We start from the raw sequence: 14,942 nt of genomic DNA, 5'->3' as shown, positions 1-14,942 counted from the left end.
AGCTAAGCGATAGCTAGGCGATGGTACTAAGCGATCATAACTAAGCAATCCTTTAGCTTCAACAAACACTAGACGATAGCCTTTAGTGCTATACGATCGGCCTTAGCAAGACTTTGAGGTTGGATCGAGAGCAGCCGGTTCGACCGGCTTTCTCAAGGTCCAATCCGGTCCAGCCTCAAAGGGTTTTTGGAGCGATTTGTGCCCCTTATTAAATTTCCACCTTCAATTTCAACCACCAACCTATCAAATTAATTCATATTCTCTATCTAAAATTAATTTATCCAAAAACCATTAACCAAAAATTTTTCTCACCAAAAATTCAAAAATTCTCCATCAAATTTTTCTTTACAATCCCACAAAAAGTTCTCTTCATCAAATTGTTTCTAGAACGAAATTCGCCAAGTCCAAAACTTGTATTTCACGAAGCTGTAATTGTTGTACACTCCGTCATAAGAAGGTATGTATTTCATTTTTATATGTATTCTCAATATTTCACGATTTGTTTTGGTGGCGTTTGGAATGAAAGGGAAAAGGATTATAATGGAGGAGAGTTGTGGGGGTTTGACATTGAGTTGAGCACGACCTATAATGAATTCCTGACTGAAATTTATAGGATAAGTGGTATAATGTCGGATAAGTATAATCTTGTTATAAGATGTATACTTCAATTGAGATCCAAAGCCCCTGTATTTGTAATTCGGAATGATGAAGATCTACACATAATCCTTACATGGGAAGAGGTCTCAGTAATACCTCTTTACGTATCCACGCTTCCAAAGTATTCAACAAACCAAGTATTTCATAAATTCATATGTCCGACGAACAGAAGAAATCCCTTCAACATCTAGACCAGTACAATGGAAGATGGAATCAGATAGTCAATTTTCCCCCACATATTTTAACCCACCACTTACTTCGTCGCCCAGTAATTTGGCGACTCATAACTTAGGGGATGATGTAGACCAAGGTCAATATTTTAATGATTGGTCTTGGAGGGAGAAGGACGATGAAGAGGAACCCAAGATTAACACCTACCAAACACCTCATGCAGAAGAACGAAGAATCAAAGACTACGGAGGCTCGTCACATACGAAGGGTTGTGACTTGTCACATCCTTCTAGTAGCACAATCACTATGCTAGGTCAGTCTTATTCTTCTAAAGATGTGCAAGTTGGTGACATATTTATATCTAAGAAGGATTTAAATATGTGGTTATCTATGTTAGCAATTACAGGTAACTTTCAGTTTAGGGTGAAGAAGTCAACCACAACATTATACAAAGTTATATGCTTAGTTGAAGGTTGCAAATGGAGACTTCGAGCCGTTAAATTGAAAAATTGTGAAATATTTAAGATCTCTAAGTATGACAATTTCCACACATGTTGAAATAAAATATTGACTAACGATCATAGAAAAGCTTCTAGTTGGGTTCTCGGACATTCAATTTCGTCGAAGTTTGAAAATGTTAGTCGTTCATATAGACCGAAAGACATTGTGAAGGATATAAACAAGAGTACGGTGTGAGTTTAAGTTATGACAAGACATGGAGGGCAAGGGAAGAAGCGTAGTGCTTATTTGGGGGTCACCAGAAGAATCGTACAAGAAGTTACCTAAATTTGGTGAAGCCTTACAAATTGAAAATCCTGGTTCAGCCTTTAAATATGATCTGCAAGAAGATAAATATTTCAAGCACGTCTTGATGTCTCTTGGTGCTTCCATTAAGGGGTTTCTGAAGTGCATTCGCCCTGTTTTAATTATAGATGGAACACATTTAAGGGGTAAATATAGTGATAAACTCCTTCTTGCGATCGGGGTTGATGGAAATAATCAAATATACCCGGTTGAATTCGGTATATCTGGTGGAGAAACTGATGAATCTTGGGTGTGGTTCCTTCAACAATTAAGATGTGCAATTGGAAGTTCATGATTTGGTTATCATATCAGATAGACACCCTAGCATAAAAAAGACAATTATCACGGTCTTCCCAGAAGCATTTCATGGTATCTGCATCCATCATTTGAAATGTAATTTATGTGAGCACGACCATCTCAAAATGCATGGTATCGCATTATCATTCAATCTGTTTGCAATGTATCCGAATAATGATGAAATCATTTCATATGCCCATACCTATATAAAATGTAAGTGTATATCAGTGGTGTACTTTTATAAATATTCATTAAATCAAACTAATTAAGTTACTTGGAAAGCATAGGAAAACCAGTAAAGGTTTTACGTCTGTTGTTTTCCATTTGCATTACCTTTATAAGCCCGTGCTTTATCTTTCAATCCTTGTTTGAATCGTTTAATTGTATTGGCAAAAATTTTCTTGCTCCAATCCTCATTACAAAATCTATTCCAATCGTCTATGATCGCTAAATTTTCAAAATCCATTTGCTTTTTCCTCTCTCTACCCATCATAGCAAACTCAATAAAATAAAACAATGCAATTTTCACTACATCAAAATCGTTTTCAAACTCAAGACTTGGAAAAATAGAGTCCAACTCGTATGCCTTCATGCCCTCATTATTGTTTAGATACTTAGCTCTAACTCTAACAAAAGAATTTTCTCCCTTCACATTTCTAGTTTGATGTTTTAGTCCTGTGATACTTAGCTCTAAGTCTAACAAAAGAATTTTCTCCCTTCACATTCCCATAAGATTAAAGCTAATAACATCTCTCCTAGGTTCCTTTATTTCACGAAGAAAAATATAATGAATTAGTGGTCTATTGAAGAAGATGTTTGTGTCAAGGAGAGGACCAAAACATGTTTGTCTAGACATGACTAATTGTATCGGAGATAATTTTTTCTTAATTTTAGGGATAGCCTTTCTTATGTGGGAATAATATGAAAGGGTTGCAGGAAAATGGCCATTAGGATGAACCTTCATATCTAGTTCCATTATAACCTATATTTTTCATGAAATAGATAAATTAGAAAGCAACACATCATGATCATCAATGCATATTTAAAAAAAATAAAAAATTATATATAATATAAATAAAAAAATGGCCCGACCCATACCCGGCCGGGTATGGCACCGGGCGAAAAAACAGAATACCCTTACCTGGTCTAATACCCGGCCGGGCCGGACCCGGCCAAATTCCCGAAACATTCCCTACATGGCCTGCCCCCCCTACCTGGTCCCCTTCCCTTACCTGGTCCAATACTCGGCTGGGCCGGGACCAGGCTAAATTCCTGAAAGTTCCACACGCATAGCCAGTCCCCCTCTACCGGTCCCTTCCCCCTACTCGGTCCAATACCCGGTCAGGCCGAATTCCCGAAAGTTCCACACACACGCCCCCGCTCGACCCGCCCCCTCTACCCGGTTCCCTCCCCTTACTCTGTCCAATACCCGATGGGGCTGGGATCGGGCCGAATTCCTAATACTTCCACGCGCGCCCCTTCTCTACCTGGTGTCCTCCCCCTACCCGGCTCGGCCGGGACCAGGCCAAATTCCAGAATATCCACTTACACGGGTTGGTCACGTACCCGGTTCAAGTGCTTTGAAGCTCGGTCGGGCGCCACCTACTCCTACCCGGTTTTGCCCCCTTCCCCCTCGTCCTTTCCTCTCTTTCCCGCTCATACCTGGTCGAAATAACGGCCTGGCCGGTCTACCACTGGGCACAATCTTCCCCAAATCTATCTCAAAGTAACCTTAAACTTGCCCGTCCGGTCACATACCCGGTCACAATGGTATGAAGCCCGGCCGGGTAAGATCGATTTCCAGAAACGCATTTTAGGCTCAAACTTATTCAGAAAATGCGGAACATGATTTTTTTAGGAAAAAAATAAACATTCAACATAGATCTAATATAGGTTTCAAATATTCACACAAGAACACCAAACATAAACTAACACATTGAGTGAAAAAAAATGAAAATCCATATCTTCGTTGAAAAATCCCAAAGGATCTTTAATGAAAAGGAGAATGACAAAGAAATGTAGAATGAGAAGAGTGAAATGAAGTGAGATTGAGGACTTTTGAAATAGAGAAGAGTGAAAATAGAAAAGAAAAGTGAGAGTATGGAGGGTTTGAGTGAATTTTGAAATGTGAAGGGTACTAGGGTAATTTTTATTAATTTTTAAAATTGTGGATATAAAAAAAATAAACTTTTTAAAAATGGTCCAAAAATCAAAATCAAAACTTAAAAAAGGTTATTTTTGTCCCTTACCCATCACATTTTATGAACTTTATTAATTGTTTCCTTCCTTATTTTAAGAGGGACGTGAGCCGCTCCACATCGAATATGGTACAAAGGAATATGGGAAAATGGCACTAAAGGAGTACTAAAAATTTTCTAAATAGGAAAGGACGAAACTCCCTATGTTCCAGCAAACAGCCGCAAGCTCTCTTGGTCTCATGATTCCACCATATTTCCCACCTTAATGTTACAGTTTTGCATTCGAAGCTCAATCGTCTCACCATTCCCATTCATTTCTCAAATCACTCGATTCCAGTACAGACACTTCCATCAACCCATTTTCGTTTCCGCTTTACAATCCCCATTTCCTCTTCCTCGAAGTACAGAGCCAAATTCTTCCATTCACATCAACCTCCTGACCCTGTGCTCTAACGCCCAATCTCTTCCTCAAACCAAACAACTCCACGCCCTTTGCCTTCTCAATGGCTTGCTCCCCCGTAGCGTCTCACTCTGTTCTTCCCTCATCCTCAATTACGCAAAGTTTCAACACCCAGAATCCTTCTGTTCTCTTTTTCATCAAACTGTCCAGAATTGCCGCACTGCATTTCTGTGGAATACCTTGATTCGGGCTCACTCCATTGCTGGGAATGGGACGCGTGATGGGTTCGAGACGTACAACAGAATGGTTCGAGTTGGTGTTCAACTCGATGACCATACGTTTCCTTTTCTTCTCAAGTTGTGTTCTGATTCGTTTGATATTTGGAAAGGTATGGAGGTCCATGGGGTTGTGTTTAAGTTGGGTTTTGACACTGATGTCTATGTTGGCAATACGCTGTTGATGTTGTATGGGAATTGCCGGTTCTTAAATGATGCGCGAAGGGTGTTCGATGAAATGCCGGAGAGAGATGTCGTCTCATGGAATACGATTATTGGGCTCTTTTCGGTTAATGGGGATTATAGGGAGGCGCGTAACTATTACTTTTGGATGAATTTGAGGTCTGGGATTAAACCAAATTTGGTTAGTGTCATTACTCTGTTACCGATTTCTGCTGGCCTTGAAGATGAGGAGATGACAAGACGAATTCATTGTTACACTGTGAAAGTTGGTTTGGATTCTCATGTCACTATTTGCAATGCACTTGTGGATGCATATGGGAAATGTGGGAATGTGAAAGCTTTATGGCAAGTTTTCGATGAGATATTTGAGAGGAATGAAGTTTCATGGAATGCAATGATCAATGGTCTAGCTTGTAAGGGTCGTTGCTGGGATGCCTTGAATGTTTTCAAGATGATGATCGATGCAGGAGCTAAACCAAACTCCATCACCGTTTCGAGCATTCTACCTGTGTTGGTTGAACTGGAATGTTTCAAAGCAGGAAAAGAAATTCATGGGTTCAGTATGAGAATGGGAACAGAAACTGATATTTTCATTGCAAATTCACTGATCGACATGTATGCGAAGTCTGGTCGTTCAACTGAGGCATCTAGCATATTCCACAACATGGGTAGAAGGAACATTGTTTCTTGGAATGCTATGATTGCTAATTATGCTCTTAATGGACTTGCGTTGGAAGCAATAAGATTTATAATTCTAATGCAAGAGACTGGAGAACGTCCCAATGCAGTGACCTTCACTAATGTTCTTCCTGCTTGTGCACGTTTGGGTTTACTTGGTCCTGGTAAAGAAATACATGCCATGGCAGTTCGTTTAGGACCAACATCTGATTTGTTTGTTTCAAATGCTCTGACAGACATGTATGCAAAATGTGGCTGCCTCCATTCTGCTCGCAATGTCTTTAACACCTCTCATAAAGATGAAGTTTCATATAACATATTGATTATAGGATATTCTGAATCTAACGATTGCTTGGAGTCTCTGAATTTGTTCTCAGAAATGAGGCTGCTTGGTAAGAAGCCTGATGTTGTTTCCTTTGTGGGTGTCATATCAGCTTGTGCAAATCTAGCTGCAGTCAAGCAAGGAAAAGAGATTCATGGTGTAGCATTAAGAAATCTTCTTTACTCTCATCTCTTTGTCTCAAATTCCCTTTTGGACTTTTACACAAAATGTGGAAGAATTGATCTTGCTTGTAAGGTCTTCAACCAAATTCTATTCAAAGATGTAGCCTCTTGGAATACTATGATTTTAGGATATGGAATGATAGGAGAGTTGGAAACTGCAATTAGCATGTTTGAAGCCATGAGAAATGATACAGTGCAATATGATTTAGTTTCATATATTGCAGTTCTGTCAGCTTGTAGTCATGGAGGACTAGTTGAACGTGGTTGGCAATACTTCAGTGAGATGCTTGCTCAACATCTTGAACCAACCGAAATGCACTATACATGTTTGGTCGATCTACTCGGCCGTGCTGGTTTCGTAGAAGAGGCAGCAGAGCTTATTCAGCAACTTCCCATAGCACCTGATGCAAATATTTGGGGAGCTTTGCTTGGTGCGTGCCGAATTTATGGAAATGTCAAGCTAGGTTGTAGGGCAGCAGAACATTTATTTGAGCTAAAGCCTCAGCATTGTGGATACTATATTCTTCTTTCAAATATATATGCAGAAACAGGAAGGTGGGATGAGGTAAACAGAATTAGGGAACTGATGAAGTCTAGGGGAGCGAAAAAGAACCCTGGCTGTAGTTGGGTTCAGATTTATGACCAACTGCATGCTTTTGTGGCTGAAGAGAGAGCAGAGGGATTTGAATCAGGTGGTTGGCTGGCAGAATCCGTTTGATCTGATAAGTTATTTGAACGACGATTTCACAATTAACAATTCAAAAAGATTAAGAATGATGAGAGGCAATTCTTAGAAATCAAGGACGTATTAGTACAACCTATAAAACAGATCCTATTCAAAGTAAGGTCATGGAAGTCGATAACTTCTCAAATTGCAACTTTCACTTTAACACGGTCAAGTTCATCTCATTACTTCTTCGTACTGAAACACACACATAAACAGAGGTCGAGAACTCAACAGCTCGAAAGAAGCTATGTACTAGAATCTAATCTCATCACTGTCAATCTAAGTTGGTTCAAAGTGGTAAAACAAACATAAATGTCTATTATTTGCTGTCGAATCCCCTTCTATTTATTTGTAATCTTATATTCTAATAGAAAAATAACTTGAGAGTCTAGAGGCATTTTGAAGTACATGGTTGGAGACAAACTTTGTATGGGAAATAAGGTCAAGGATGAAAGCACAGAGAGAAGTTCATGCAAATTTGACCAAACAAAAACAAATTTCTACGCCCCATTTGGTTTTTAAAAATTAAGTCTATATTTTTCTGAAGTAAAAGAGTTGATTTTTTAATCAAATTCTAAAAAAAAATTAATTTTTAAAAACTAATTTCTTAGGTCTCATTTAGTAAAATTTGATTTTTTTTTTAAAATTAAGCTTATAAACACTACTTCTATTTCCAAATTTTTTCTTTATTATCTATTTTTTATCAATGGTTTAAAAAACCAAGTCAAATTTGAAAAACTAAATAAGTAACTTTTAAAAATTTGTTTTTGTTTTTGAATTTTGACTAAAAATTCAACCACTGTACTTAAAAATATGCAAATCGTTGTAAGAAATTGGGTGAAAATAAGCCGAAATAAAAAATCAAATATGAAATAGTTATCAAATGAAGCCTTTAGGTTTTCAAAACTTGACTTGATTTTTGAAGAGTTCAACGTCAAATGATTGAGTACAGTAGTTCTTCATATAAAATTGTTGACTCTATAGATAATATGGAGAAGACTAAATTGTTTCAAGCATCAACAAAACAAGAAGTAACCTTTACTTCAAAGGGAGGACAAATTATTCATATGTCATTTGACTAGTAATGTTTATGATGTTTATAATACAAAATATTTATAATGTTTTTGACATAATTTTTATGATAAAATTTAAATTTTGATTGTAAATTTAGTTTTTTTTAGTTCAATAAATAAATAATTATCATCAAATGAAAAAAAAAGTATTTAAAACTATATATTTATTGCGATTGTAAAACTATATAGAATATATTTATTAAGAATTATATCATGTAATTTTGGATTTTTCAAGAATTTTATTTTAAATTAAAAATTAAATAATTTTGAATCATTGGTTCAATAAAATTGAAAGTTGGAAACAACCAAAATAATCTAATTTGTATAATAACCATGATTTAATAATGATTCTACATTTTAAAACAAAGATTAAAATTGAAAATTAAATATATCTACTTTTTCTTCATTCAAATCAAAATAGAAATAACAAAATTGTGGTAGAAAATTTTGAGACATAATTTTTAATGCAGAAAAAAGATTTTTGAATGAATACACTTGTAGATGAGTTTAAATTTTAAATATTTGACATGAATAAAAGTAAAGAAAGGGAAAAAAAATTATAAAGTAAATGAGATGAATAAAATTATAATATCTGTCATAATTGAAATGAAATCCGTAAAATAAAATTGATAAAAAAAATACATAAAATAGAACTCATTATTCGATCTTATTTGTTTACATTAGTCACATTTATTTCTATGTTCTATATATTTCTTTTTTCATTTTATATTTTAAAAAAGTTACTTATACATAATGGTGCATAAAGTATATGATCACATTTAGAAGAAAGTTAGGATGAGTAATAAAGTACAACCACATGTGTGCATTCTGATTTCACTTCGAAATCAGATGCAATGTTAAGTTTTGAAAAGTTTCTTCACCAAAGAGACTTTTATATAACTTTTATCCTTACAAAATATACTCATCTCCGCATTATAAAATGCCGTGTACATCTTGAAATAGAGTGATTTCTAAAAATAGAAAAAAGTATATAGTTTATAAAATTGATTAAAAAAGTGTGCACAAGTTAACAATTAAATTTATTAATCTGGAAGGAAAAAAATAAAATTTACAAAAAAGTTTACATATAGTTTGTTTGTTTGTTTGTTTGTTTTTTTTTTTTTTTTTTAATTACTGTGGGTGATATTGTACCTTGTTTTTTTCCTCTCCTCTCTTTGCTGTCCAAGGATACCCCTTTTGTTCTCTTTTCTTCTTAAAGAGAATACATGTAAAATAAAAGGGGTAAATTAACACATAATTATAAGAAAAAAGAGTACAAATAATTAAAATTGAGTATATAATACATATTTATTTTAAAATGAATAACAAAGTAGGAAGATAAAAGATTTTCGCGCTTTCTCATGACCTTTTATATATTAGTATATCACTCAATTTTTTTTTTTTTAAAAAAAAAAACAGTAGAAATTTATTTAACCCCCACCCTACGAAACTTATTGATCCAATGTTAAATCATAGTATTAAATTGCCTTTCTACTCTATTTGTGGTTAACTATGTATTATTTGATTTCTTTTATTTGTTTGTTGGTTAATAATTGTCCAGTGTCATCTTGAAACGTGTATATTCTCTTTTGTATTTTAAATCTTTGTATCTATGCTTCTTTATATTAGCCGTCTTCAATTTTGGTGGAGTAATATACATAAAATATCTCCTCAAATCTTTTCAATCTTTTTTTACTTAACATCCTCTATTTTCTTTCTTTTTTCTTTAAAAAAAAAAGTTTAGAGAGAATAGATTCATCGGTTTCCCTTATGAATGGAAGAGTCCTAGAGAGTTCCCGTAGGAAACTTCACCGTCTAGATAGAGGCTTGAGTAGCGGTGGCAATAAAAATCTACGACAAGAAAACAGCCAATAGAATGAAGATACGAAGGAGGATTACGACCATGTTGAAATGGAGAATGAAAGCTTTAATACTGTTATTCTAAAATTCTTTCTATCATAGGACATTTTGAAAATAGAAATAGGGCAAGAAAAAAAATAATAAAAAAGTTTGTATTTATACTATTAAAGATTGGTAATTACGATGTGAATGGATGTCTATAAAATTCGTAGTTATAATGTGAAGGGATGTGCCTATATGAAATTTATTTATTATGTGAAGTGATGCATCAAGTCGAAAAAGTGTGATATCCTTTCTTAAAAAATGTGTTTGTTTAAGGAATTATTACAAACATTATGAATGGTTGTGAGGGCAAAATAGGAATTCTGAGAAGCTTTAGGGCAAAAAGGGAAGAGAAAAAATCTTCTCTTATAGATAGATGGTTAGAAACAAATTGAAAGCTAAGCAATAGTAATTCTAAGGATTACCAAAAAATAAAATAGAGATGTTCTACGTTAACCATAATATGTGAAAGAATTAGTAATTCTAAAGATTGCCAAGAAACAAAATGAAGATGTTCTACATTATCCATAATATGTGGAAGAATTATAGTCATTTAATTTGAATGTTACATGAGGAACATAAGCTAGATGAAGACACATAAAAACTAGAGACATAGAGGATCACGACATGAGTAACTTGGATTCTTAATAGAAAATAAAGAACAAAGCAAAAAATTTAAAAGTAAAAGAGATGTTTATGAACTTAATTTCTAAAAACTAAAAACTAGAACTCCATTTAGTAATTACCACATTTCTTACGATGACTTAAATCTTTCTGAGCCAAATTCTAAAAATAAAAACTAACTTTTTGAAAACTACATTTTTTTTTTTTTGTCCTCAAAGTTTGACTTGGTTTTTTAAATTGGTGAAAAGTAGATGATAAAATAAGAAGTTTGAAAGTAATAGTGTAAATAGACTTAATTAAAAAATAAATAAAAAAATAAAATGATTACTAAATGAGATCTAAATAATTATCGAACGTGTATAGAATTCATGAATATTGATTGGGCATTACTAAAGATAGAACGCTACAATCCATTACAGTAAACACCTTTGCAAGAAAGATCACCATCAATAATCCAAAAGCCCAACTCCTCAAGCCGTTTCTGTACGTCATTCATATCCATGTCAACTGGCCAAAACACCAACCTTTTTCCATCACCTAATGATGTGTTGCTAGGACTGTTACCAATATTCACACCAAAGCTCATCTCCTCAGCTATCTTGAACTCAACGCCATGTTTTTCTAATAATTTAGTTGCTATGCCCACAAAACTAATGCTATCTCTTGACGAGGAACCTCTACTCATCAAAGACTCTACCATGGCTTCAGCCTCGGCGACCATATGACTAGTCCACATCTTTTGAGCAGAGGATGAGCTTTTAATGAAGAAAAGTTCAAAGCTCTGCCCGGAAACGACATTGCCAGCAAGACTTGAGTCTGCGAATGGATCACCATTGACAAAAAGCATGTTTCCATCTACCAACCCAGGATTGTACCCAAGTTCTAAGCATGACTTAATAATGTAGAACTTTGCTAGAACTAACTTCATAAGTTCTGTAGTGGTGCCTTCAAAAGCTGTAAATTTGAAAGTTTTGAGAGTCTTCAGAAACGGGTCTGCATAAATCACTGGGTGTCCTCTTCTTGTTAGGTCATTGAGTAACTCAGATTCGTGGCCCAACAAAATATAGTTCTTTTTGTTCAACCTCTCAAAGTGACAAAGGAAATTCCTTATCGTGGACTCTGAAACCCCAAATATGCTCACAATGATTATGTTTTTGTGTTTCTGAACAGAGTGAAGAACAGAAACAAGCTCACTCTTGTTTTTAACAATTCTTTGAGGAATAACTTCTCTAAAGCAGAAATTATACCACTTCAGATTGGTTAGAGGCTTCATCTCTAGGAGATTGAAATCGAGTGAACTTTCATCCAGTAAGTGTGAATCAGGACCAGCTGTTTTCCCATAATTTACACCAGCATCCCTGTGAGAAGTACTCAGTGCTCTTTCATGTAAGAAATTGGTGTAGATATTGAAATAGCCGCGAGAATGGATAAATTTAATAAACCAAGGAGTCCATATTTTTTCACCCAGCTTTTTGTACCATCCTGTCGTCACCTACAAGTGATCCACGAACAGACTTGAATAAAGAATAAATTAAGAACAAAAGGTCACCTAATAAAAGCAATCACTATTTTAAATACCATGCCATCAAGTATTGGCTTGATGCCCATCGCTTTGTGCTCATCATACCACAATCTAAACTCCTTCCAAGGCCTGGGAAAGAGAAGCTGACCCCATGTACCAACTATTTGGTACAAAAAAATTCTGGTTCCTTCATCTAGCCTTATTTTATTACCATGTTTGCCTGTTACCAGAAAACATTGGGCATGGCTTAGGTTCAAAGGAGAGAAGCTGAACAACTCTTTCAGGAACTTCCAACCATTTGTGCAGAAAGAAAAAAACATTTCCTCACTTCTACTGAACTTCTAAACCTCATTCTGAACAGTTGAATATTGGAAGAACAATTTGATTAAGAAAGATAAAAACTGATGACATGTAAAATGAGAAATAACTTATTTTGTTAGACCTCATACAAATTTGTAAGATCACTAAAATGCTATTTGCATAAACCTATGAAGTGCACTCATAAAAATAAATAATTAAACTATGAAACTGCTTTCAGAAAATAAAAAAGGAAAAAAAATCCAAGCATTCAGAAGTCTTATCAGTATAAAATTGAGCAATCCAATTCTAAGGATCACAATGGAATCAGGGTCCGGTAGATTGTTTAGAAGTTGGAGACAAAAATTACAATTATGCAATTCATTCAGGAACCACTAAGGATCCAGAAAGCAATGGTTACAGTTGTGAAGTTTGCAGTCCCTTAGCCGCCCATCTACACAGATTTTATAAGCAAGTAACTATGTTGGACTTTGAAGAAAAAAGAAGAAGAATCCTGTAATCTAAGCGTGTGAACAAAAGATTGGTAATTAAGCAGAAATCCACCCATCCAAAGTTCAGTTTTGCTACAAATCCAAATCCATAAGTGATTAGGAACCATCATCTTGTTACCCTCGCATCTTTCAAGCAGGATATCCCATTCGACCCACAAGATATTAGGATCAACAATGCATACACAAGGCACAATGCATTTCTGAAAGAGACAATTATGATATAACCAACAAACTTCTATAATTAGGCGAAAACCTTAATCTGATGTTCGTTCGTACATGTTAATTACTAAAAAATTTGATCACTTATTTAAATGAACTATCGTAGCAGCAACATATGTTCTATGAAAAAGTGCCATTCGAACGAATTTCAATATGTACAAACGAATAAGCTATATCCAGGCGAGTCCTACTGTTGTCTCCTGAAAAATAATATCTAAGGAAGCACATATTCTTACAAAAATTAACCGGTGAAATGTACTAATCTCAGAACGCATTATTTGCAGCTATGGACATTAATAGCAAGAAAGCTTGAAACTTCAATCAGCCAAGAACTTTCCACCCCCGTCATTTTAAATCAGCAAAGAAAAGGGACAGACAAGTACAACGCAATCATATCTACACATATTCTACAGATCCATAAACAGCATCTTTGAGATTTAGTGTTCAGTTATCGCACATCCAAAAGAAAGTGGTACCTGGAACAAACCTTGGTCGCTGCAGTGAAGCCCCGTAGATCGAAGGAGCATAATTCGAAGTATTATAATAATAATTCAGAATTAAACTCCTCAGGAACTTATAATAAAGCGGCGACAACTCCAAATCATCCTCCACAACGAATGCAAACTCATTGTCAGAGCTCGGCCACCAAGCCTCCAACCACTGCGCTTGCAATCCCACATTCCCAGTCCGATAATGAACTAGCTTCTCCCCAAAATTCCAAACAAATTGATCAACGAATTGCAAGATCCGATGCGACTCGTTGAGCTTGATATGAGCATCATCATGAGGAAAATGATCAATGTAGACATGGAGATGGACGCGGTCGGAGAGGTAATCCGCATTGGCGATAGACCGAAGGCAGCGGGACACAGACTCGAGGCGATTGTAAGCAAGAACCTTCACGATTAGAGTGAAAGCAGAGGTTTTAGGATCGGAGATTCTCCCGGTGAGGGCGAAATCAGGGTTAGGGTTAGAAGGGAAGGAAGGGGGAATGGAGGAGTAGAAGTAAGTGAAGAAGAAGAGGATTGAAACAGAGACGAGGAGGAAGAGAGGAAGAAAATGCCTCCTGTAACCGACCATCGTTAGAGAGATTTATAGAGAGCAATTACAGAATCATTGATGATAAAGTGGTGGTTACCGGCCTGATATCGCCGGCGACGGAGACGATGATGAAGGATCAGGCGTCAGCTCGCCGGAAAGTGAGGGTCGAGATACTCTCAAGTCTCGATTCTGAGAGTGAAATGAACTCAACAGTTTAGTCGGGTGATTATATACGCTACTTGAGGTGCGGCATGAAGCCTGAAGGTGTGAGAAAAATGGAAATTCGGTTGTCTACAAAATTGAGAAAAAGAAAAGAAAAATACGTTATTTATTATTATCATTATTTTATTTTTATTAAAAACACTTTTTGGTAACTTAGCAAAAAATTTGAGTCGTTAAGAATTTAGTTTTTACTATCCAATTTGGTCAACCATCTAGGATGGGTTTAGAATATATTTTCAAGTGATTAATTAAAAAAATAAATCATTTTGGAAGAAATTGAACGGTTTAGCAACCATTCAAAATAAATGTTTCAACTGTAATTTAATCAGTTTTTATCATAAGTGTTTAAATAAAAATAAATTTTTTGAAAAACATTTTTTTTCTTAAGTCAATCCAAATGTATCCTTAGTTAGGATGTTTTGACACTGTGAAATTTCGGCGAATCACGAGTCGTCACATCATCAATGAAAGCCCGAGCCTATTGGAAAAATTATAAGTTGGATTGGGTCGAGTAATTAAAGTCACTCGGGCCCAACCCAATTCAAACCCGTGGTGAAATTTTGGGCTAAACTAAAGATTAAGGTCAAGCCCAGTATTTCAGCCCAACAACAAATGGGCCCAAGCCCAACTTTAGCC

The 14,942-nt window shown here is 35.4% G+C and overlaps 2 protein-coding genes across 2 annotated transcripts; one reads left to right on the top strand and one right to left on the bottom strand.

Moving 5' to 3' along the window:
- Positions 1 to 4,248: 4,248 nt before the first annotated feature.
- On the top strand, positions 4,249 to 7,339 carry LOC120088654 (pentatricopeptide repeat-containing protein At4g14170-like). The gene has a single exon (XM_039046068.1). It carries the CDS (start codon positions 4,393 to 4,395, stop codon positions 6,883 to 6,885), a length of 2,493 nt encoding a protein of 830 aa, XP_038901996.1. The 5' UTR covers positions 4,249 to 4,392; the 3' UTR covers positions 6,886 to 7,339.
- A 3,478-nt stretch (positions 7,340 to 10,817) lies between these two features.
- LOC120088655 lies at positions 10,818 to 14,366 on the bottom strand. The gene is made up of 3 exons (XM_039046069.1): positions 13,520 to 14,366; positions 12,072 to 12,235; positions 10,818 to 11,985 (listed from the first exon to the last, which is right to left on the bottom strand). Exons 1-3 carry the CDS (start codon positions 14,121 to 14,123, stop codon positions 10,897 to 10,899), a joined length of 1,857 nt encoding a protein of 618 aa, XP_038901997.1. The 5' UTR covers positions 14,124 to 14,366; the 3' UTR covers positions 10,818 to 10,896.
- Between the last annotated feature and the right edge of the window lie 576 nt (positions 14,367 to 14,942).

This window comes from Benincasa hispida, chromosome 10 (genome assembly GCF_009727055.1).
Source record: "Benincasa hispida cultivar B227 chromosome 10, ASM972705v1, whole genome shotgun sequence".
Classification (NCBI taxonomy): Eukaryota; Viridiplantae; Streptophyta; class Magnoliopsida; order Cucurbitales; family Cucurbitaceae; genus Benincasa; species Benincasa hispida.
The sequence above is the reverse complement of the archived record's forward strand: the minus strand, read 5'-3'. Positions and strand labels throughout refer to the sequence as shown.

What these genes read in the sequence shown, in the direction of transcription:
- LOC120088654 (XM_039046068.1), top strand. Translation starts at nt 4,393, where the DNA reads ATGTTACAGTTTTGCATTCGAAGCTCAATCGTCTCACCATTCCCATTC.
- LOC120088655 (XM_039046069.1), bottom strand. Translation starts at nt 14,123, where the DNA reads ATGGTCGGTTACAGGAGGCATTTTCTTCCTCTCTTCCTCCTCGTCTCT. An exon ending in GCGACCAAGGTTTGTTCCAG is followed by an intron (nt 12,236 to 13,519) that starts GTACCACTTTCT and finishes TTCTGGTAACAG; the next exon opens with GCAAACATGGTAATAAAATA. An exon ending in AGCCAATACTTGATGGCATG is followed by an intron (nt 11,986 to 12,071) that starts GTATTTAAAATA and finishes GATCACTTGTAG; the next exon opens with GTGACGACAGGATGGTACAA.